This window comes from Ictidomys tridecemlineatus, chromosome X (genome assembly GCF_052094955.1).
Source record: "Ictidomys tridecemlineatus isolate mIctTri1 chromosome X, mIctTri1.hap1, whole genome shotgun sequence".
NCBI classification, from domain to species: Eukaryota; Metazoa; Chordata; class Mammalia; order Rodentia; family Sciuridae; genus Ictidomys; species Ictidomys tridecemlineatus.
Window position 1 is genome coordinate 88376113 of NC_135493.1, and position 25188 is coordinate 88401300.

General features: G+C 34.8%; 1 protein-coding gene across 4 annotated transcripts in view; it reads right to left on the minus strand.

Annotated features, from left to right (window-relative positions):
- Positions 1 to 5753: 5753 nt before the first annotated feature.
- Positions 5754 to 25188, minus strand: part of Rp2 (RP2 activator of ARL3 GTPase) — a 45875-nt gene continuing 26440 nt past the window's right edge. For 2 of the 4 annotated variants that reach the window (XM_078034887.1, XM_005324003.4), the window contains exons 4-5: positions 11451 to 11536; positions 5754 to 8824 (exon numbers count right to left, since the gene is read on the minus strand). In XM_078034887.1, the coding sequence (XP_077891013.1) occupies positions 8741 to 8824; positions 11451 to 11536 (170 nt within the window). In that variant the 3' untranslated portion in view covers positions 5754 to 8740. Of the gene's footprint in view, positions 8825 to 11450; positions 11537 to 13604; positions 13650 to 25188 lie in introns of those variants that run through there. The other 2 variants (XM_013358020.4, XM_078034888.1) reach the window with 2 other exon arrangements.

Genomic DNA, 25188 nt, shown 5'->3' on the forward strand with positions numbered 1-25188 from the left:
AATAAAAAAAAATTTTCAGAATACCTGGCTAAAGAAGCTTCCCTTTCATCCCCTTGCCTCTTATAGGTAACTTATACTGGTTTGTGTTTGTCCTTTCAGTGGTTCTTTATGCATAGTGTGTACAATATTCCAGACCTTGATTTCGCCTCAGTACAAAGAGATAAATTTTTGCTTTTGTTGTTGTTTTTAAACTCATGCTTATTTGAATGTTTTTCTCTGTTCATCTTTGATCTTTTTTCCACTGTTAATGCTTTATACAATTAACACATTAAGGCTTTCTAATTTCCCGGATGGTCATATGTATTTTGAAAAACAGCCCCCAAGACATATCGTTTTTCCTCTGGAAGAGTAGTAACCAGAGAGTTGGTTTAGACGCCAACTTACACATTCGCTTTGTTCTTTAGAGGAAAGGTGGCTCAAGAGTTCTCTTCTCTCCTCCTACCTTCCTACCCGAAGGGAGTGGTTAGACTGGATTGGGAAGATTCCAGGATACTAAACTGAACTACAGTTAAAGAATATGGAACTTTCAGAGGAGTAAAGAGCTAAGTGGATGTTTCCATCTTCTGTCAGGAAGCTCCCTTTTGCTTAATCCTCCCTTTGTGGCAGCCATGCCTAGAAGCAGCAGCTCCCAAGCCATTAAGACAAACTTACTTTCTTTCCATTCTTCCTCTTTAGTGCTCATAGAAAGAGCCTTGTCACATCAGTGGATAAAGAGCCAGACCTAGAATGTGGGCTTCAGGGGCCTCAGGCCTATGCAGCATAGGAAAATGGCTATCATCAGCCTCATTCCTTACAGTTCTATACTGGAGTTTGAGGCCAAAATCCCAGCGAATGATAAAGGGTTACTTTGCTTTGTATTACACTCTGCGCATAGATTTCCCTGAGACCTCTTAGAAACAGGTAATAGGGCAGAATTCAGGCTCTACTCTATCTTGGCCATATATATCCTAAGCCATTTTGGTCTAATCCCTTCTGAATGATCCTCAGTTCCAAATTTCAAACATTTGATCAAAAACAAAACAAGTACTTGACCCACGTTTCAATTTCTATATCTTTCAAAAGAGACCAATAGGGGCTAGGATTGAGGCTCAGTGGTAGAGTGCTCGTCTAGCACATGTGAGACACTGGGTTCAAATCTTAGCACCACATAAAAATGAAATAAAGATACTGTGTCCACCTACAACTAAAAAAATAAATACTTTAAAGGGACCAATAATATAGTCTTCACACGTGTGATGTGAAGTTTAAGTGACTCAATGTATGCAAAATACATAACACAATGCCTGGCTATTATAGCAGGTGCTCAATAAACAGTTGCTATTAGTTTTACTCTGATTATTACTGAACATTACAATGCCATGGTTAAGAGCAGAGGTTTTAGAATTAGAGTGCTCTCTGGCCTTGGATCCAGACTCTGTACTTAGCATCTGTTTGGCCACAGGCAAGTTAGCTAAACTCTAAAGCTTCAATTTCCTCAATCATAAAAACATGGATAGTAACAGTACCTTTTAGGGTTGCTGAGAGATTTCATATGTACACTGCTTAACATAGAGCCTGATATATAAGTAGTTGCTGTATCTTAGAAGCATTTCAAAACCCAAACCCATTTAATTTCTGTCATTCAGATAAAGTTGGAGGTACCTCTTTACATATGCTGGAGGAGGTGGGATGCAACATTTACTCATAAAATGCACTTACACTATTGTAAATTTTAAAATGTGTTGAGGGTAAGGCTGGGTGTAGTGGTGCACATCTGTGATCCCAATGACTTGGGAGGCTGAGGCAGGAGGATCACAAATTCAAGGCCAGCCTGAGCAACTTAGTGAGGCCCTAAACAATTCAACAAGAATTTGACTCAAAATTAATTAAATAAATAAAAAGGGCTGGGGACGTGGCTCAGTGGTTAAGTGACCCTGGGATCAGTCCTCAGTAAAATAAATAAATAAATAAATATCTTGAGAGCAGACCTTGTGTTATGTGTTTTCCCCCCCACAATTTAAAAAATTACACTCACAGAAACAAATTTTATAAGGGTGAAGGAAGGACACTATCTGAGTAAGCATCTACTGTGTTCTGTGGCTTACATTTTTCCTTATATTTAATACTATCGAAAACAGTCACAACAGAGCGGGGGTTGTAGTTCAGTTGAAGAGCACTTGCTTAGCATGTGTGAGGCACTGGGTTCAGTCCTCAGCACCATATAAAAATAAATAAATAAAATAAAGGTATTAAAGAATAATCACCAACAGTACCTATATGTAGTATTATCAAATTTGGCATGAACAATACCATATAAGCCTTAAATGTTGTCCTATCTACAGTGTTACTGTAACTGCCAAGCATTTATTTGCTCTACAAATATATGTTAACAATAAAGGATTTACTATATACCTGACCAAAGATATGTAAAGGAGTCAGCATTTATTTTTTTTTGGTATTTCAAGCAGCTGAGATCTGGCTCAAGTCAGAAACTAGCTTTGGACTCTTCAAATTTAAGGACCACATTAATGCACATGGTTTTCTTTTTTCTGTGTTATGCTACCTTTAAAACAGTAATGGGAAGTGGGTGATAACATGCCACCTGAATTCTGGTCTATTTCTACCATTGACTCAATGCAAAGAAATGCTTTCTAAATAAGAAAATTATAAAATGGTACAGGCCTGTAATCACAGCTACTCAGGAGGTAAAAGCAGAAAATTTACAAGTTTGAAGCCAGCCTCAGAAGCTTAGCAAAATTCTATCTCAAATTTTAAAATTGTTTTAAAAGAAATTACAATTAAGCCTCATCAATGTATTAATACCGAGGAAACAGAAAGAAAAAACATTTAAAGTAAATCAGAGTGTAAATTTAGAATTATACTTTTATTTCAAATTTTAGATTTTTAGCCTTTATTCTAGGAAGGAAAGAAAAGCCATTGTTAGCAACATTCACCCCCAAAATTGGAACTACCCGAACACTTTCTTCGACAGTCTTGCACATTTTATTGATGATACCAGTGCTCATCCCTGAACACCCCAATGGAAAGATGTCAAAAGATAAAGAGGATAACAGATCTGAGAGGGATCAAATGACTAACTGTTCTCACAAGCCCAAAGCAAGTATCTGACTGCTTTTTCATTTTAACTGAGTCCCAGCATCAACAAATCACCACTCTGGCTTTATGTAATATGTTTCCCAATTGAATAAAAGAAGCTTGAATATAAAAACACTGCAGATAAAAATTTAAGTCAGAAACTTCCGTGCTTTTATCTGTTTCCAAAGAACATTACTGATATTCTTAAAGTTTCCCAGGAGCCTTAGTGGGCAGAAACTTGTAATTACTACTTCAACATGAAGCAGACCAAAAAAAAGTAGCTTTATAGGCTGTTTTTCCCCCAAAAAAATCAATCAAGGAGAGGAATAAGGAGAGGAATTACAAAAGAGACTAAAATCTGATCTGTAGAATGAAACACTAGATTATGACCCATTTAATCAAAAGTATGTGTTAAACATTGATCACTTTACTGGATCCTAAGTCCCATTGAAGTAATACAAAGATTTCCAAGTCTTGATTCTAGGGCTTGGGGACCTAACAGTCTAAGATGGAGCTTCTGAAAATTTAATGTGTATGTGAATACCCTGAATATTTATTAGTAGATGATTACCCTACAGATCTGGAGTGGGGCTGGGGATTCTAATCAGTTCTTAGGTGGTGCTGATGCTGCAGGTCCACTTCGAGTAGCAAGAGAGGCATGGATAAAGAAATGGAATAATGTGTTAGGCATTTGGAAATCTATATGGAATACTATGTGAGCACCAAGCAAGGAATGGGCTTTGTATCTGTGTTAGAAAAGGCTTCACATAGGAAGAGACTGCTGGGATGAGTCGTATTTTCCTAGTAATCACCAAGAGGAAGTCAAGGGTCCTACACTACAGTTCATTTACTATATGGTGAGCTGGACAGGCCATCTAGACTTCCAACCCTCAGTTGTCTTTCTCATTTGCAAAATAACAGATTGAAAAAATCAAACCCTTCATGGCCCTATAAATGGACAACTCTCATTAGATAAATTTTAAAATCATTTAATATAAGAAGATCTGTTTAAAAGTTAGGGTGAAAGAGTATAAAAGGTTCTATTAATGAGCCTAACAAACTGACCTACAAATGAAAGTACATCAATCAATAAGAAAACAGCACTTAAGCCTTAACAGCCTCTTACACTTGTGTTTTCCTATTCAGCTGCCTACTTGTAGCCAGGCATGTGGCCTCACAGCTGAACTATTTTAAAAGAACACCACACTCATTTGCTCAGCACAATAATACTTAACATTTATAAAGTACCTTTCATTTTCAAGGTACTTTACAAACATCAGTTAATTACTTGTCACACAATTTGCAAGTTAATTTTCATTAGTCCAATTACAAGTGGACTAGATTAAATTAAAACAGTGAAGGCAGGTCACAGAGGGAGGATCAGAGCCAAGGTGAGAATGCTGGGGGCTCTTTACTGCCTATGCTCATAATTTATTTGTAGGTGAGAACTAGCCCTCACCAGGAAAGCACTAAGTCACTAGAAATGGAAAAAATTGCAATTTCTGAACATCTTACTGAAGCTTGCCACCAAGAGCCCAAATGTCATATAAGGAAAGAGATGAAGTATTATAAAGGCTTATATACACCTCCCCTCAAACATTCTATATACCAAAAGAGAAAAGCAAGCCAACACTCAGTGACTCCATTTTCAAAAAAAAGTGTTCATTATGTTAGTCCATTGCTCTAACAAATACTTGAGATAAATCAACGTGTGTGTGTGTGTGTGTGTGTGTGTTTGTTTGTTTTACTGGAGATAGCTTCCTGGGCTCCATCCCCAGGCCTTATTTATTTATTTAGGTACTGGGTATTGAACCCTGAGATGATTTACCACTGAGCCACATTTCCAGCCCTTTTAGTTTTTACTTTGAGACAGGGTTTCAATAAGTTGCTTAGGGTCTCACTAAGTTACTGAGGCTGGTTTTGAACTTGTGATCCTCCTGCCTCAGGCTACTGAGCTATTGGGATTTCAGATGTGTGCCACCACACCTGAACCCCATCTTTTTAAAATTTTGAGATGGGGTCTTACTCAGTTGTGGAGGCTGGCCTCGATTTGTGATCCTCCTATTTTGGCCTCCCAAGTTGCTGGGATTTCAAGTATATGCCACTACACCCAGCTTATTAATAAACTTTTAAGTAAGAAAGGTTTATTTTAGCTCATAATTTCAGAGGTTTCATTCCGTGGTTAATTGAGTCTGTGGCAAGGTAGTATATCATAGTGGGGCAAAGATGCTCAAAGATGCTCATCTCAAGGTAGTATATCATAGTGGGGCAAAGATGCAAAGATGCTCATCTCATGGAGCCAAGAAGCAAAAAAGAGAGACAGGGAAAGAAGAGGCCAGGGTCCCATTATCCCCTCCAAAGGTCTATTATACCCAATGACCTAACTTCCTTCCACTAGGTCTACCTCCTTAAGATTCAACCATCTCCCAATAGCATATAGGCGGGCAACTATGCCTTTAGCACATAGGTCTCTGGGAGATAGTCCAGATCCAAACTATAGTACATTACTGTAATTCACATGAATTTTGGCCCTTTTATTATACTTTTAAAGGATAAAATATTTTCTAGAATGTGTTTTGAAGGCATAATCATACCCTAATTGCATACCTACTCTTTCTATAGAGAATAGTTAAATATATCCTTTATAAATGAGAAAAATACATCTTAGACATCAAGAATTTTAACGATGGGAAGCAATTTTATTGTTTTCTTGTGATTTCTCTTTTATCCCCAATGTTCCAAATGTCCTCAAAGTACGTGTAGAACCTTTATTGGTAGAAATAAAAATAAAGAATATTATTTTAAAAACTAACCAATCTGTCATTTCAGTACTTCTGATTTACAGACTAGGAGAGGGAGGAGTTTGGTATAAAAGGTTGATGAATTTGATAGTAATTTTAAAATGTCAATTTGTATAAACCTGAAATTATATCATAATTTTTTAATATGGAAGAAAAAGATGCCTCATCTTAGTAATTATTCAGTCATAATAAAATGTGATCAGCAAAGGAAGCATTATATGGAAATTCCTTAGATTAAAGTAGGTTTTCTACTTCCTTTGTATTTCTCCAGAGTGCCTTGTGTACAAATGTACACACACAGCATACAGCTCATTTCTTCTAAGACATAGAACTAGACCATTTTATTTTGTTTTCGGTATTAAAAACTTGTGTCAAATTTTGGCATGTATACGAGTAAATGTATGCTATAAAAGTGCTCTTTAAAAATTAGTGTTAAGCCATTTTCATTTTAACATTTATTACAAATCACATTTTATAAACACTAGATAAATTACATATAACAGCTACACATAAATATGCAGAAGCAAAATAAAACAGCAGTATTTTAACACAAGAGAAATAAACTAATGTGTAAACATGTACAACTTAATAAAATTACTGTCTTCATTGCTATTTTTTATGAATTCAGAAGGTATTCAGAAACAAATTTAGTACATTGATTACTATCAAAGTTTAGAATTATAAAAACAACTATCATAGCACTACTTATTTGTAAAAATCTTTTCAAACAGTCAGAATCCAAATGACTGTCTTTAAAGACAAATTAAACTTGGCTGAAAGCTCTTATCCAACTGAAGAATAGAAAATTAACTTTGGTTAACAGATACTAAGTTTAGTGGAAAATCTTAAATCAACATCTCCCTTATGTGTTAGTTATATTCCTGAGTTTTTGCTAAAATATGATAGATAAAAGAACTCAGTTCATAGCTTTGCATAAAATTGTATTTTAGGTTTGAAAAAAGTATCATGATTATTTTAAATATGAATAGTGCTTAATAATATAATTATGAAAGGAAGGAGGATAGTTAATTTAGCTTAAGAGAAAAGTTAATGTCCTCTTGACCACTATTTGCAAAGATCATTGGTAAATTATGATCCAAATTATATTAAACATTTTTGTTTATGCCTTATGAAATTATATTGATTTTGTAGAATAGAAGTTAAATGATTCTATAGAAAGAAATTAAATGATGCAGTGCTAATAGCACGAGGCCAGGCACAGTGTGGATTCTCAATGTTACATACTAATTTAAAGTGAAAATTTTTTTAATGTATTATTTCTGCATGTTAACAAATTCCATATAGTAGTTATAAGTTAACTTGAATATATCCAAAAACATTTGAAACATGAAAATACATTTTCAGTTAACAGTCATAAAAGTAATTTTTACAAGTGGCCATTTTTGGTCTTAGTTTTATCAAAATAGAATTAAATTTCAGATTCTTTTTAAAAACAGTGCCACAAAAGCCATTTTCCTATTAGCTGCTATATGAGTTGTGGATGGCAGGTTCAGTATCTTTTCACAAGATCAACCCATCAACACCTTCTCAATTAATTACTTTAGATCAAATCATACTCTTTAAGTTTCTCCTAAAGACTGAATCTGTGCATCTGAGGATTAGGTCCAAGAATGTGAGTAAAAATGTGAATTTCTGAACAAGTATATCTCCCTTGCATCCTGGAAAATTACTATGGTCAGATGGATTTGAGAAATAATGCTTTGACACAACCAAAATGATTTTACCATATTGACCATTACTTGGCATGAATGGCAAATCTAATGAAAATCAAATGTATGAAGCTTTTCAATAACCTGCATAGCTTATCATCATGTCTAAGTATTTATTACCTAAAAGCCACAAGGTTATGTTCTAATTTTGATAGCCCAACAAGAGCTGATCAAACAGCAATTACCTTTGTAAAAACTGCTGGTGATTGGGCCTCTATAGTCTTAGTGTTGCATATACTATTTCTTACTAAGAAGTATGAGTCACCTAGCAGTTGTATTAAAAAACTAAACAAAGTGGAATTTATTCAAATAGTCATACTACTTATAAAGTAGTTTTTAAATAGCTATACCAACATTAGTTAGTAGTTATTTGCAAAGCTGGTTATCACATGCCTATTTCTTCTTTTTCCTTTTGAGATGGAGATCTCACTATGATGCCCAGGCTGGACTTGAACTCCTGAGCTCAAGCGATTCTCCTGCTTCTACTTCCAATGTAGCTGGGACTACATGCACACACCATCATACCCAGCTTTCAAATGCCTATTTCTTTAAAAAATTCAGTTTACAAATTATATTACAGTATTATATCAGTTCCATGTACAAAATGTCACTAGTCATATAATACAATTAGGAGGCAAATATTTAACTGGATATGTATACATGAAAAAATGTGCATATGTTCATTCTAATTTATCAACTAGTAACAAATATCTCTAAATTAACAAAAAAGATAAAATAAGCCATGAAGTGTATCTCTAACAAATATCATGGAGCACTGAGGAAAGTTGGAAAGTTTAAATTATTAGAGATTTGAAAGAACATTTAATTAGGATTAAAATCACAAATTGATAGCAACTTACAGTTTTTAATGAGAGTATTATTTGCAGAGCAACAAAATCATTAACTCACTGAAGTAGGTTTAATAGTTTTTAAGCTGATTAAAACTACTTAATTTAAATGAACTATTTCTGAACCTCAAGTAAATGATGCTATATTCAACATGTTATTAAAAATAACCTTTAGCAATTACAGCATTAGTAAAAATTACTGCTAATACAGAAAAGCTTATTTTCAAACTGTATACACAGAAGTTGGAAAAGGCTTAATACCAAGTCCTTGGTTCCACATTGCATTTCATATTCCCATCTGTATATCAGCAAAGTTGTAGAAGCTGTCTACATCTCCAGATGCTTTTTCCTTGTTTTCTGATACAAACATCTATTTTAAATATAGAAGAAACAAAAATAAATATTGTGACTCTTAAAAGCCACATCACCAACAGAACAAAGGCACAAACTTATTATTTAAAAGGAATTAAAATACATCATTTATAATATTTATTTATATTTATTTATTTTTTAGTGGTTATTCAAAACATTACAAAGATTGCAGAATCACATCGGTTACATACACATCCACATTTTTACATAATGCCATAATAGTAACTGTTGTATTCTGCTACCTTTCCTATCCTCTACTATCCCCCCTCCCCTTTCCTCCCCTCTTCTCTCTCTACCCCATCTACTGTATTTCATTTCTCTCCTTATTTTTTTCCCATTCCCCTCACAACCTCTTATATGTAATTTTGTATAACAATGAGGGTCTCCTTCCATTTCCATGCAATTTCCCTTTTCTCTCCCTTTCCCTCCCACCTCATGACTCTATTTAATGTTAATCTTTTCCTCCTGCTCTTCCTCCCTATGACTCTTAAAAGCCACATCACCAACAGAACAAAGGCACAAACTTATTATTTAAAAGGAATTAAAATACATCATTTATAATATTTAATCTGTAGATTTTCTGTAGAATCCATTCAATATCGTTTCAATAGCTGCAATGGAAATTAAGCTCTTGTAAAAGCACTTATGATATAATTAAGGTCTTCATTTTCATAATACTTCAGTTTTATTTTATTATACCTGGAATCTTACTGTTTAATGCAAAATATTATGAAAGCTACTGAATAAGAAAGCTTATTTAAAGAAAAAGTACTCTTTGTTTCTTCTATTTTGTAATAAGAAATATCAATAGTCTGAGAAGCAAAATTAAAGATTATGTTTTCAAAGCTGCTAAAGATGTTATTACTAATTTTATCTTTTTTATTTTTCATGGTACTGGGGATTGAACCTAGGGTCTCCTGCATACCAAGGAAACACTCTACCACTGAGATACACCACATTTTTTGGAGACAGGGTCTTACTACATTGCCCAGGCTGGCTTCAGACTCCTGGGCTCCAGCAATCCTGCCTTGGCCTTCCAAGTAGCTGGGATTACAGACATGTGCCACTGCACCCATTATTCATTACTAATTTTAAATGAACTATTTTCTGAACATCAATAAAGCATTACTCAATAGAACCATTCCTACAATATTTACAAATATTGGCCAGGAAGGAATTAGAGAAGTCCTGGGTGCTAGTCTAGCTTTATCATAAGCTAGCTGTATGGTGTTAGAATTTAATACGCTTCTCTCAGCTGTTTCCATACATGTAAAATGAGAAAGCTGGATGAGATGCTCTCTAAATCTTTCAGCTCTCAAGTGACTTAGTCATATAACCATTTTATCTCTCGGTTTCCTTTTATATTCAATCTGGTATTTCCCCTCTCCCTTAGTACTATTGTGGTAATAAAATGAGACAGAAGAAAAAAGTGCTTTAGATTTTGCAAATTCAAGATATAGGACAAAATAAAAAACTTCCTTCCAGATATTTATCAAAAAACAGTCAATTATGCCCAGCAGCTTGGGTGGCTAAGGCAGCAGGATTGTGAGTTCAAAGCCAACCTCAGCAAAAATATGGCTGGGGAAGTGGCTAAGTGGTTGAGTGCTCCTGAGTTCAATCACTGGTACCAAAAAAAAAAAAAAGCCAATTACATATTCATTCATTTAATCCTCTTTTATATGTTTGTGTTTTTTATTATATTAAGCTTTTCATTAAAGGTTTTATTGAAAAACTTTTAAGCATACAAATGCAAAAGTTTATAGTGACTTTTTACTTTAAAAAAATTTCATTTTAGTTTTATATAACACCAGGATACACCCTGACATAATCACAGAAGCACAGAACACAACCTACTGCATTTTAGTCCCTAGCACTCCCCCACAACTCCCTACTCCCCTCCCTCTACTCCAGACATCCCTCTTCAATTCATTAAATTAGTGTCTGCAACGATACACCCAATGTCAGGCCCCACTGTGCCTCATCTATGCATGCACATATGAAAGTTAAGTCAGATTCATTCCACTGGTTTTCCCATTTCCTGTCTGTTCTTCCTCCTCCTCCTTCTCCTCCTCCTCAATCACCTTCATCAACTCTACTGATCTTTCTTTTATTTTGATGAAATTCCTTAAGTGTAAAATTCTTAGAGCAACCTCAGCAACATACCACATTTAGAAAATGCCCACATGTGATATTTCTAGATAGTCCTCAAGTTCAATTTTTGGTGATAAATTACTGAAGCAAATAAGAATGATCTTGTGTAACAAAATTGTCCATCTAAAGAATATAACTTTAGAAATAAAATGCTTTTCAATATATAATATTTTTTAAAATGCAAGGGACATAAAGAGACATTTGATGACCTTTTACTTTAGAAACTTTTACTATGTACTATTGAAGGTTATTAATAAGCAGATTCTTAAATTTCTAACCATTTAAAACAATTAAAATATTTAGTTTGGCAAGGGAAAAAAATCAAAACTAATTCCCAATTATTTACCATAGGTTCTAAGAATTATGATGTGCTGTTGTTTTTAATTCCAAGGAAACCCAAGATAAAAATACTACTTGATTATAAGGAAAGGAGATGAAAGTATAGATTGAAATATAGTAATGAAGTCTTGTACCTTGGTCCCATTGAATATCTCATTTACAATATGTTGACATCCTTCTACAGCACCATCTCCATTAAACTCCAAGGCAATCACAGGACCTATAAGCAAACCCAAGAAGTGTTTTCTTAGTATGAACACAAATATATTCTAAAATTAATCTTTGTATTCTTCCCTGAAGAATCTCCAGCATTTTCCTTGGGGGCGAGAGAAAAGGAAGAGGGAAGTAGACAGATGGGGCTTATCATCTCAGTTTCTTCTTCCTACACTAATCATAAAACAAATTAACATCGTCTCATTTCATGATGAATAGCTGCAGTGCTATTATAGGACTAGTGTCACATTTTTAAAGTGTTGTAAATAGTCTGGCTTTTCTGGGGTTTATTCTTCTATAAAAGCCACAGAATCTACACTGATTTAGCAGTACAAAGAATACTTGATAAAATAGCAAATAAGATCAAAAGCAATCCAAGTCAACATAAGTAGGTCTTGCCAGGCAGCCAGCCTTGCTTCCAACTCTCCTACTTACCAGCCAAGTTTTGGGCCATCAACAATGGAGCTAAGCCAAATAGGAATTGAGGCAAGGCACCAATGCCCATCTGAAAGTATTTTCCTTGAGTGTGTCTCAAAGCTACATTCTAGGAACAAAGATTTTTTTTTTAAATCCTTTGAATAGAAGGATGTGTGTCTCCTTTCCCTTACATTAATTTGAACAATTTTAAAACTCTCTGTACCTTAAATTTTGGGGTAGAGATTCATGATTTAATCTTTGGTAAGCTTGGATTGAAATGTAGAATTGGCACTACTGGTGTTAAATTGCTGGCAAGCATAGCCATAAATTACACGAGCAAAACATGCCCTTTAATTCAATTAATACTTATTAAACTTTCACTGCATCCCTAACAGATTTAATTTTTATTTCCTACAGTGATTGGGAAGTCCTGACCTCCAGGGAATTACAAATTTCTTTTTAAAAAGACATAAGCTCATTAAACAAATACAAAACAACATAGAATAATGAAGTACTAATAAGCATGAAATAACAAGGTGAATCAGTATGAAATAGTAAGTTGAGTGTAGCCATGTGCCACAGGACAAAGCACGAGAATGAGAAAGAAAAGATCACACTACATGGGGCACCAAAATAACTGAAGGCTTATGATTTAATACAGACAACATATACAGAAAAGGCAGGATATATAGCAGTCAAGTATGCACTTAGACACAGAACAAATTAAAGTATGAGTTTTTCAGCATCACAGTGTATAGATCAAGATAAGTACTGGGTAAAGAAAAGAGGGTAACTGGGGACATTTTTTTTTTTGCTCTCAGCAGGCTCTGTGAAGATAACATTAAGCGGGCATCAAATGGAGCAAGAAATAAGTGAGGTAAAAGTAGGAACAATTCTAAAGGGAGGCTTAACAGGAAAAGGTTCTTAGTTTAGAGAACCTACTTCAACTCATGGATCTGTTTAGAAAGTTTGATTGTCATGTAAAAAGATAAATGTTGAGGTAAAAATACTAAGAAAAATGTTTACCTAAGAAGTGTTATGGTTTGGATTTTAAATATCCCCCCAAAAGCTCATTTGTTGAAGGCTTGGTCCCCAGTGCAATAGTGTTCAGAGGTAGGGCCTTTGGAGGGTGACCGAATCATGATGGCTCTGACTACATGAATGGATTAACCCACTTATGGATTCATAGCTTAAGGGGTTTGAGGAGTTGGGGCCTTGTTATAAAAGTGAGCTCACTCTCTGTTTCCTGGCCACCATGAGGTGAGCAGCTTTGTTCCACCATGCACTCCCCAGCATGATGTTCTGTCTCACCACAGGCCCAGAAATACTGGAGGCAGATGGCAGTGGACTGAAACCATGAACCAAAGTGAATCTTTCCTTCTTTAAGTACTCAGTTATGGAAAGCTGACTAACACAAGGAGAAAAGAGGGGGCCAGGTGGAAAGGACAGGAATAGAAGTGAAACTGCTCTGAATATACCTTTCTAAATATATTTTTGACATTGGATATCATATCAACACCTCAAAAAACAAAATTAAATATGGGGGCTAAAAAAGCAAAAGCAGTTCCAAAAAGTAAAAACAAGCTGAAACAAATGAATCTAACTGCATATTAAGTTAGTGACATGACCACACAGAGAAAATAATTATTCCAACCAACCTTACGAGGCAATATTTTGCCTGTACACCCTCAGTGGAATATGGTCTAAGGATAAAAAGATAGAAGGAAATCTTAAAATTTCAGTAATCTCAATTTTAGTAGTAAAATTTGCTGTTATTCTGAAACTATTACATGCATATTATAGGATAAGCTAAAGCATATTATAAGGAACCAAGATTTTCAGAACAAAAGTATTACAAAATGAAAAAAAATTAAATAAGAAACATATTAGTTGTGAGTTGGTGCTATAGTTTGGATATTAAATGTCCCCCAAAGGCCCATATTTTAGAGGCTTGGTCTTCAGACCATGGTGCTATTTAGAAGTAGTATAAACTCTAAGAGGAAGTGCCTAGTGGGAGGTCTTAGGTCACTGGGGGTTTTCCTTCAAAGGTGATTGTGGGACTCTGGTCTCTTTCTCTTTCTCCCTTTCATTCCAGCCCATGAGGTGAACAGGCTTCCTCTGACACATGCTCCTGTCATGGGATGCTGTGCTCCAATAGGCCTAAAGCAACAGGGCCAATTGGTCATGGGCTGAAACCTCCAAAACTGTGAGCCAAAACCAAACCTTTCCTTTTTAATACATTGATTATCTCAGGTATTTTGTTACAATAATGGAAAGCTAACTAACATAGTTGGGAATTGTTAAAGCTGGGTGATAGGCATGGGGGTTTGTTATACTATTCTGTTTTTTTATATTTAAATTTTTTCATTAAAAATAAAAGATCTGGGGGCTGGGGTGTGGCTCAGTGGTAGAGCACTTGCCTGGCATGTGTCAAACACTGGGTTAGATCCTCAGTACCACATAATAATAAATAAAAATAAAACAAAGATATTGCATAGATCTACAACCAAACATTTTTTTAAAATAAAAAAGATATAACTGGCAAGTTTAGAAAGGCCATGACAGAGAAGAGCTTCCTATATATTTTTAATAAAACACAGCTAAGTTAACCTTATAAAAGAGAAGCGTATAATCTTAATTTTTTCATTTAGAAATGTCAATGTGAACTCATGATCTCTTTTGCTTTAAAAAAAAAACTTAGTTCTGGCTGAATCTACTGGTAAATACTGGAAGAAATGACAACCCAGTAATAAGTAGCACCTGTATTTCTAAACCTCATTCTCCACTAACAACAACTAAATAATTTTAAAAAATAGATAATTCCATGTCTAGGAAAAGAAATGGATTAAGATCAACCTGGAACACCCTTTTTTCTGGTACTGGGAATCAAACCCAGGGTCTCAAACATACTAGGCAAGCAACTATATTTTCAGTCTGATTTGGAATATCTTGTTGAGCCAAAAAGCAATGAAGCTATCAAAGGCTAATGGAATTATATCAAAAGGACACAGATACCAGTCTTAAGGGGCTCCCTCTGGCCAAAGATGAGACATGGTAAATAATTCCTGCAGTTTATTAAAACACTGATATATAAAAATTCATGAGTTCATAATTATATTTAGAAAAAGAAACAAAACTCACCGTATACCACTGGAGGCTGCCAGGGTACCAATTCATTACTGTCAAAATTGATGTTTATTTTTCTCTTTATTTATTCTGCTTTTCTAATATGAAGCATATTTCAAGTTAGCTAAACACCTCTGGCATACAAGGAGAAATTCTGTTAATGTCCATTAATAAATGCAGACAGAGGTATTGATACAATTAGAAACTGGTCATTTTGCAAATCCTATTAAAATAACTGGTTTAGGCAAAAATCACGTTTTTTTCAGCATCCTATAGGGATGCTAAATTGATAAGGTCATTACCACCTGAATCCACTGATCAATGTTAGCATGACTGAAAGTACAACAATCAAACATGATTTACCTTCTCATTTAAAGCAAAATAGTACTGCCTATGAAGAATTATTGCCAATAAAATAATTAAACCTGAATGTAAATAAGGCTTTGATCTAACTTCTAGTCTAGAACGAATTAGTCCCAAGAATACTAAAAGACAGTTGACCAACTGTTTTCAACAAGACAAAGGCATGAAACAAAAAGAGGAGGAAGAATATCTGTTTTTGGTTAAGAGATAAATACAAAACAACCAATTACAATGAGTGGGTCTATTTTGGATCTGGATCAAATTAACTCTAAAACTACATAAAGAATTCTATTAGATAATTGGGGTAATTTGCATACAGACTGGATATTAGATGATCTTACAGAATTATTGTTAACTGTTAACTGTTAGATGCATTGTGGTTACTTAAGAAAATATCTGTTTTTAATTTTGTTTTCTTTCACATAGACACTGAAATGCTTAGGGATGAAAAGTCAGGACAAATCAAAATTTGATTAAAAAGAGATTATAGATTTTAATTTTTGTACTGGGGATTGAACCTAGGGGCACTTAACCACTGAGCAACATTTCAAGCCCTTTTTATTTTTAATTTTGAGACAGGGTCTCACTAAGTTGCTGAGACTGGCATTAAACTTTTGATCTTTCTGCTTTCTGCTTCAAGCCTCCTGAGCCACTGGTATTACAGACATGTGCCACTGCACCAAGCAGATTATAGATTTTTTAAAGAATGAGAAAAAGGTAAGAAACTAGGGGATGGGACACATGGGGTCATTAAACTCTACTTTTGAGTAGAGGCAGTACATAAGGAAATTTCCAAAAACACTGAAATAAAAAGCTGTTAATAAAATGTAAGATTCCAGTTTCACAGAGTAGAAAGTGTGAACTAAGGTGGAATAGAGAATACTTTTATTCAGAATTACTACAAGAAAGCACTAGTTTAGGCATTTATTACTGAAATGTCCTGTTTTCTATAAGGAGAACAGAATGTAGAATACAGAAATACAATTTTAGTAGAATTACATAGGCATGCAATTTAGTTAATATTCTTTAACTAGAATATAATGAACTTCTAATAAGCAACATAATAATATTCTGATGTACCAGTGCACCAGTTTTGATTAACATGTGGATAATCCTAAATTTTAAAAAAATTACATTGTGGAAAATACATTTTCACTCCATAATTACAGCTGGAGATCTCAACACTACTATCTCACCAGTGTTAGGAACAAGGTGGCAGAAAATGATTAAGCATACAGATGATTTAAATAGCACTATCCATCAAGCTCACCTAGTGGTCATTTATAGAACATTCCACCAGCAACAGCAGGTACACATTCTTTTCATATGCACAGGGAATATTCACAAAGATAGACCATATCCCATGACATAAAAAAACTCACTAATTAAAGAAAACAGAAATCATACAAATATGCATTCTTGGACCATAAGAGAAAAACATGGAAATCAATAACAAATAAATCTGGGCAATCCCAAAATGTTTGGATATCATATTTCTAAACAATACATGGATCAACAGAAAAGTCTGAATGGGAACTAAAAATGTTTTTAACTAAGTCAAGGGTCAACATACTTTCTCTGTAAAGGGCCAGATAGAAAATAATTTAGGCTTTGTGTGCTATACAGTGTCTGTCACGAATCAATAACTAATCAACTCTGCTGTTGTATCACAAAACATAACAGATAAAAGAATGAGCATGGCTGTGCTCCAATAAAACTTCATTTACTACAGCAAATAGTGGGCCACATTTTGCCAAACCCTGAATTTAATGAAAATGAAAATATATATATTGAAATTTTCAAGATATAACCATAGTACTTAAAGAAAAAATTTTAACATTAAATATATACACAGATGATCCTCATTGGCAAATCCCTTTATTGTGAATTTGCCTACTTGCTAAAATTATTTGTCAAATCAATACTTGCAGAAAATCAATACTTGCAGTGTTTTCATGTTTTTTCTTGGACTTGCAGAGCTGCAAAAAACTTGACTTCCCTGATGTGAATGTTCCCATCTGAAGCCGAACAAGCAGATGCTCTCCGCCTTCTTGGTTCAGCTCTCATACTCTAAACAAGTGTTCAGTTTTGCCGTCTGGGTAGTGCCATATTTTTCATATTTTTATGTTTTCCATGATTTCACTATTTAAAATGGTCCCCAAACATGGTGCTGAAGTGCTTCCCAGTGTTCCTACGCTGAGGAAGGCTTTTCTGAACCTCATGAGAAAATATGCATTAGAAAAGCTTCTAAGTTGTAAATGCTGTTAGATGTGATTTCTTTTTTTTTTTTTGAATTTTTAATATTTATTTTTTAGTTCTCGGCGGACACAACATCTTTGTTGGTATGTGGTGCTGAGCATGGAACCCGGGCCGCACGCATGCCAGGCGAGCGCGCTACTGCTTGAGCCACATCCCCAGCCCCATAGCTATTTCTTTTTTTTTTTTTTTTTTTAATTTTATTTATTTATTTATTTATTTTTAAATTTTTTTTATTGGTGATTTCTTTAAAAAAAAAAAACAAACTTTTCTGTGGTGCTGATGATGGAACCCAGTGCCTCACACATGCTAAGCAAGCACTCTACCACTAAGCCATAACCCCAGCCCTATGATTTCAATGTTAATGAATCAACAGTATAGTGCATCTAAAATCAGTAACCTATGCTCAAACCTAAAGAAACAAGAGAAAGAGCAAATAAAATCTAAAGCTAGTAAAAAGAAGGAGATGAATATCAGAGTAGAAATCAATGAAATTGAAAAGAAAATCAATAAGGAAAAATCAGACAAAAAGCTATTTTTTGAAATTATCAATAAAATGATAAACTTTATATGAAAATATGATGAACATTACTAATCATCAGGGAAATGCAAATCAAAACCATAATGAGATTTCAACTCTTATATGTCAGAATGCTATTATCAAAAAGAGAAGTGCAGTGGCACATGCCTATAATTCCAGTGATTTGGGAGGCAGCCTCTCAGAACTTAGCGAGGTCCTAAGAAACTTAGTGAGAACCCGTCTCAAAATAAAAAGTGAAAAGGGTTGGGGATGTAGCTCAGTGGTAAAGCACCCCTGGGCTTAATCCCCAGTACCAAAGGGGATATGGAGCAAAGAGAACTCTTGTGTGCTGTTGATGGGACTGTAAATTTCTATAGTCAATATTGGAAACCAGTTACTCAAAATATTAAAAATATAATTATCATATGATCCAGTAATCCCATATATACAAAGTATAGAGTCAAGAGAAATAAAATCATTATCTGGGAGACATATTTGCCCCCTATGTTCATTGCAGCATTACTAATAATAGCAAAGACTTGGGATCAACCTAAGTATCTGCTGACAGATGAATAGAGAAAGAAAATGTGGCATACATATACAAAAGAATATTATTCAGCAATAAAAAGAAGGAAATCCTGCCATTTGAACCTGGAGGGCATTATGCTCAATGAAATAAATCAGAAAAAAGCAAGACAAATACTGTATGATCTTACTTAGATGTGGAATCTAAAAGTTGAACTCATGGAAATGTAGAAAAAATGATGGTTGCCAGTGGATGGGGGAAATGAGGAGATATTAATCAAAGCACAGAAACTTTCAATTTTGTATAAGATGAATAAATTGAGGATGGGTATGTAGCTCAGTGGTAGAATGCTTGCCTAGCATACACAAGGCACTGGGTTTGAAGAGACAAGTGTCTAGACTAATGGGAACATTAGAGAGTGAGAGTGATGGGGAGGGGTCTCAAATTAGCAACAGCAGAAATGAAAGAAAGACATCACTACTGATCACACAGGCAATAAGGAAATACTATAAACAACTCTATGCCCATGGATTCAATAACTTAGATGAAGTCCAACAATTCCCTGAAGACACAAACTATAAAATTCACTCAAGAAGAAAAAATAGCCCAGAGTCCTATATATAATAAACTAATTAAATTTATAGTTAAAAGTCTTCTAAAGAAGAAATCTCCAGGCCCAGATAATCTCACTGGTGAATTCTACTATACATTTAAGGAAGAAATTATACTAATTTTCTGCAGTCACTTCAAGATCATAAAAGAGGAGGTTACATTTTATGAGGCTAGCATTATCCTAATGCAAAAACCAGATAAAGACATTATAGAAAAGGAAAACTACAGACCAACATCCTTCATGAACAAATATGCAAATACCCCCACAAAATATTAGCAGGCTAGGGTACTGTCCAGTGGTATAGTGTGTGCTTAGCATGCGCAAGATGCTGGGTTCAATTCCCAGTACCAAAAAATAAAACCAAAAAGTATACATATATTATCAAACTGAATCTAGAAATATATTAAAAGGGATAATATGTCATCATGAAGGAGGTTCATCTCAGGAATACAAAGCTGGTTCAACATTCAGTTATTAATAAAAGTCATTTATCAGATTAAATGAATAGTAAAAACATGATCACATTGATAAATGCAGAAAAAGCATTCAACAAAATTTATTATCCATGAATAATAAAAACACAGCAAACTAGGAATAGACAGAAACTCCCATAACATAACAGGTATGTGTGAAAAAACTACAAATGGCATCATTCTTAATGGTGAGACTGAACATTTGTATCCCGAGAGAAGGAAAAGATGTCCTCTTTCACTATATACATCATAGTGAAATCCTAGCCAGTATAATAATGCAGGAGAAAGGAATGAAAAGCATACATATAGAAAAATAAGAGCTGGATGCAGTGGTATATGCCTACAATCCCAGCAACTCAGAAGGATGAGGCACAAGGATCCCAAGATCAAGGGCTTCCTCAGCAACTTAGAAGATCCTGTCTCAAAAAAAAAAAAAAAAAAAGGACTAGGGATGTAGCTCAGTGGTAAAGTACCCCTGGGTTAAATCCCCAGTACAAAGAAAAAAAAAGAAGAAATAGAATTGTTTCTATTAACAAATGGCATAAATACCTAGAAAATGTACCATGGTTATGTAAGATATTAAAACTAGGAAAACTCCTTAAAAGGTAGATGGGAGCTATTTGAATTATCTTAACAATTTTCCCATGAACCTAAAATTATTCCAAGATAAAAAGGTGATTAAAAGAACAGGAGAATCCATGACACACCTGTTACAAAACTGATAAAAGGCTATGCCTTTTAGTGGTACAGCACTTGCCTAGCTTGGTGGTAAAGCACTTGCCTAGCATACATGAGGCCCTGGTTTCAATCCCCAACACCAAAAAGGAAAAAAAAAAGAAAAGAAAAGAAAGAGAAAACTGACAATACAAAATGCTGGTAAGGATGCATAAGAACAGGAATTCTCATTAATAGCTGGCAAGAATGCAAAATAGTACAGCCACTTAGGAAACGAGTGTTGTAATTTCATTCATATATATGTATATATATTCTCACTAAATTGCCCCGGCTGGCCTCAAATTCTAGGTCAAGCATCAGCCTCTCAAGTACTGGGACTATAGGTATGCGTCATCACACCCAGAAGTTTGGCAGTTTCTTATGAAGTTAAACAAATACTTACCCTACCACTTGACAATCCCACTGCTTTGTGTTTACTCAAGCAATTTGAAAGGTTAGGTATACTCTGAAACCTATACATACAATTCATAGCAGCTTTTATTCATAATTTGCAAAAACTGGAAACACAGCGTTCCAACAAGTAAGGGGAAAAACAAACTGTGCTATATCCATACAAGGAATACTATTCAGCAATAAAAAGAAACAAGTTATTGAGTCCCTCAGCAAGATGGTTGAATCATAAGTGTACTTTAATAAATGAAAGAAGCCAAACCCAAAAGGCTACAGAGTATATGGTTCCATTTATGGAACATTCTGGAAAAGGCAAAATTACAGAGATAGAAAACAAATCAGTTGTTGGGAGCTGTGGTTGACTGACTATAAAGGGGCCACATGAGGGAAATTTGTAGGCTGTAACTGCCTTCTATGTTATGCGGTGGTGAATGCTATACATCTATCAAAACCATGCAGACTGAACTGTGTTTTGAGTGGTTACTTTAAGACCACTGCACTCTAGTTGGTAAATAAGTTTCTCACAAGGTTATGGGTTAGTAACTCTAAAACTACATTTTATGTATGCTAGGGACAAACAAATGCTTGACTAAATTATAGATAATGGGAGCCAAATAATTCATTTTGAGTAAGATACAAGAAGAGAGGCTAAGATGAACCCTGTGGTGCTGGAATAGGGTCAAAGATATTTGAATGTATATACAGATAGATAACAGAACGAATTATAGATATCATGTAAATATGGGTTAATAATCAAACATGTATTTTCTACTTCTGTGCATTGAAAAGGCCTAGAACCAGTGGTATTCCAGGAGTAATGGGTACATCTAACACCCAGATCTTGGTTTCCAACCATTCTAAAATACAAGTCATCAGGTTCCTTAGAGAAATAGGTGACATTATTTCTAGGACAAAGAAAATGCAGGATGAGCTTGGAATATCTTCTAGAGCCAGAAGGTAAAGAAGCATTAAAAAATCAAAAGGATAGGAATATGTCAAAGGGACAGGGAACTCAATCCTGAAAAGCTCCCTATGGTTAAAAATGGAACAACTTGATAATATTGGATTATAACCAAACAATAAAATACATAGCCATGAGTCAATATTGATAGAAATAAACTGTTGAATAAATGAATGGGGGAGAAAGAACAAATCTCTTGGGGCTGGGGATGTGGCTCAAGCGGTAGCGCGCTCGCCTAGCATGCGTGCGGCCCAGGTTCGATCCTCAGCAGCACCACATACCAACAAAGATGTTGTGTCCGCCAAGAACTAAGAAAAAAATAAATAAATGTTAAAATTCTCTCTCTCTCGCTCTCTCTGTCCCCCTCTGTCTCTCACTCTCTCTTTAAAAAAAAAAAAAAAAAAAGAACAAATCTCTTACAGAAGAATTACAAATAATGTATATGGATACTGCTTCCGGATAATTCTCTCCTTGTGTTTAGGCTAGTCTTAGTGATTCACTTCCAAAGACTAGAGTATGGAAGAGAAACAGAAACTTTTCAGAGGAAAAACCTGGCAGATACCAACTCATATTGATATCCTGTGCCCCATGATGTTACATGTAAACAAGGGCACTTCGCCTCCTCTCCAAAACCCATAACTCTGGTTTAAGTAGACAAAACATCAAACCCAAGTTGAGGGACATTCCTCAAAATAATTGACCAGAACTGCTCAAAAAAGTCAAGGTTATAAAAAAGGACAGACTGAGGAACTATCAGAGATTGGAGGAGATTAACGAGGCACAGCAAGTAAAAACAGTGTGGGATCCTGAACTGAATTCTGAAACTGAAAAATGACATAAGTAGAAAAATTGGTGAAATCTGAATAAATTCTATAGTTGAAGGTAAACAGCATTTTACTGACGTAAATTTCTTAGTTTTGACGAATATAACATGGCTATGTTAACATTAGACAGAGCCAGGTAAAGGTTATACAGAAACTCTCTGTGCTAGCTTTATAATTTATCTGTAATCCTAAAATCATTTCATTATAAAAGTTCATTTTAAAAAGACAAAAAAAACCCCACAAATAAAAATGCCCAGTAGCTTTTCATGTCATTGAGACTAGAATGCAAAATCTCTACGGTGCCTAGAAGTTCTTACATCATCTAATTTCTCTGCTACTTCTCAGACCTCATCTACTATGTTTGTTGAATGAATGACTCTAAAACAAAGGAACCCAAATCTAATTAGTTTTCAGAACTATCTGGGAACTTAAACATTCAGATTCTAAAGGTATGTCTCAGAGATTTTTGAATCATTCTTTTTGAGGTGGAAGTTGGACATTTATATCTTTAAAAGCACCCTAGATAGTTCTGAGGATTTTGGGGGTTTGGAAAGTTCTCAAAATGAAGAATAATGAATTATCTTATTTGGGCCAAAAAGCTTTATTTAAAAAGCTAGGCATGGTGGCACACGTCTGTATTCCCAGAAACACAGGAGGCTGAGGCAAGAGGATGCCAAGCTCAAGACCAGCCTCCACAACTTAGTGAGACCCTGTCTCAAAATACATAGGGCTAGGGATGTGTCGCAGTGGTTAAGCATCCCTTGATTCAATCCCTGGCACCAAAAAACAAAACAAAAACAATAATTCATTAAATAAAAATAAATAATGGTGACTACTTTAAATGAAGAGGAAAATATAGAGACTCTGAGGTACAAATTAAGATAAAAGTGAATTTTTTTAAAAGTTCACTCTTAGAACAGTGGTTCTCAACTGGGAGCAATTTTGCCCCCTAGAGGACATTTGGCAATGTCTGGAAACACTTTGGATGCCACAACTGGAACTACTAATATCTAGTGGTTTGAGGCCAGAAATGTTCCTGAACATCTTATAATGTACAGGATAGCCACCCATAACAGAAGTAGGAGACCTAAAATGTCAACAATGCCAAGATCGAGAACTCTGTCTCAGAATGACTAATATAAGGACCCATTGCATTCCACTCTGTTGGAATATCTATGCTGACAGCATGCTCACTCTTCCAATTAGGCAGCTTAAAAATTTTCCCCAACTTGTAATTTTTAAAAATTTCATGCATTATACAAGAGTTTAAAGAAGAACATAAATATCCATTTGCCTTCCCCCTACACCCACCAAAAATCAAAGTTTGGCCACATTTGCTCTATTACTTGCTGTATACCACGTGCACACAAATGCTTTGTTTTGTTTTACTGACATCATGATACAGCCTGCATCTGCTATATAAGCACAATTACCATCATTTAAGGAAAAGTGACATACCTACAGAAATTAAAAATAATCCCATACCATCTTCAAATTTCCTCAGTTGTCCTCAAAATGCCTTTTATAGCATTATAGCCCACACACCCCAATCCAAGATCCAATCAAGGTTCACTCATCGCATTCAATTGTTATGTTTAGAATCTTTAATCTAGAAGAGTTCCTCCATATTTTTGTTTTCCATGACACTGTCTAAAGAAACAACCAGTTGTCTTGTAGAATGTCTTGTTTTGGATTTGTCTAATTTGTTTCCTCATGGTATCATTTAACTTATTTCCTTTCCTTCCCATAAACTAGAAGTTAAGTCTTTTCTTAACTTCTTAAGTCTTGGCAAAAACACTTCCCAGGTGATGTGGTATATTTGTCATTGCATTACATCAGGGAAAACACAATGTGAAACTGTTCATCATTGATGTTACTTTTGATCATTACTTTAACAAGGTGATCATCAAATCTTTGCTGTAAGATTTCCCCCTTTAAATCAGAATGTACAAATATCCTATTTCTTAGCAACTCCCCTCCCATAATTTTAGCATCCACTGATAATCTTTGTGTGAAATAATTATTACATTGAGGTTGAAAAATGGTGATTTCCAAAGTATACATAATTTCTTCTACATCCATTAGCTCACAATATTCTGTAAATAGATGACTGTTCCTTTATTCCCTCTCCTTTTTTATCACCATGGATGCATGGATTTCTTTTATTGTTAAGTTAGTATCTTCACTTTTTTGGTACTGGGATTGAACCCAGGGCCTCACACTGCTAGGTAAGCACTCAACTGCTCTACCACTGACCTACATCTCCAACCCGCTATTCTTTTAGATGGCCAAATTGTCACCAAAATTGATCACTGAAAACTCCTCCTTCAAGTTGGCTTTTGTGACCTTGTGACATGACCACATCAGTTTTTAAGTACTTCCTATGGGCAACTATGGTTTTAAAGATCTGTCCATGTTTATTTCCTGAAATTTCTATAACATCTTCTCATTCACT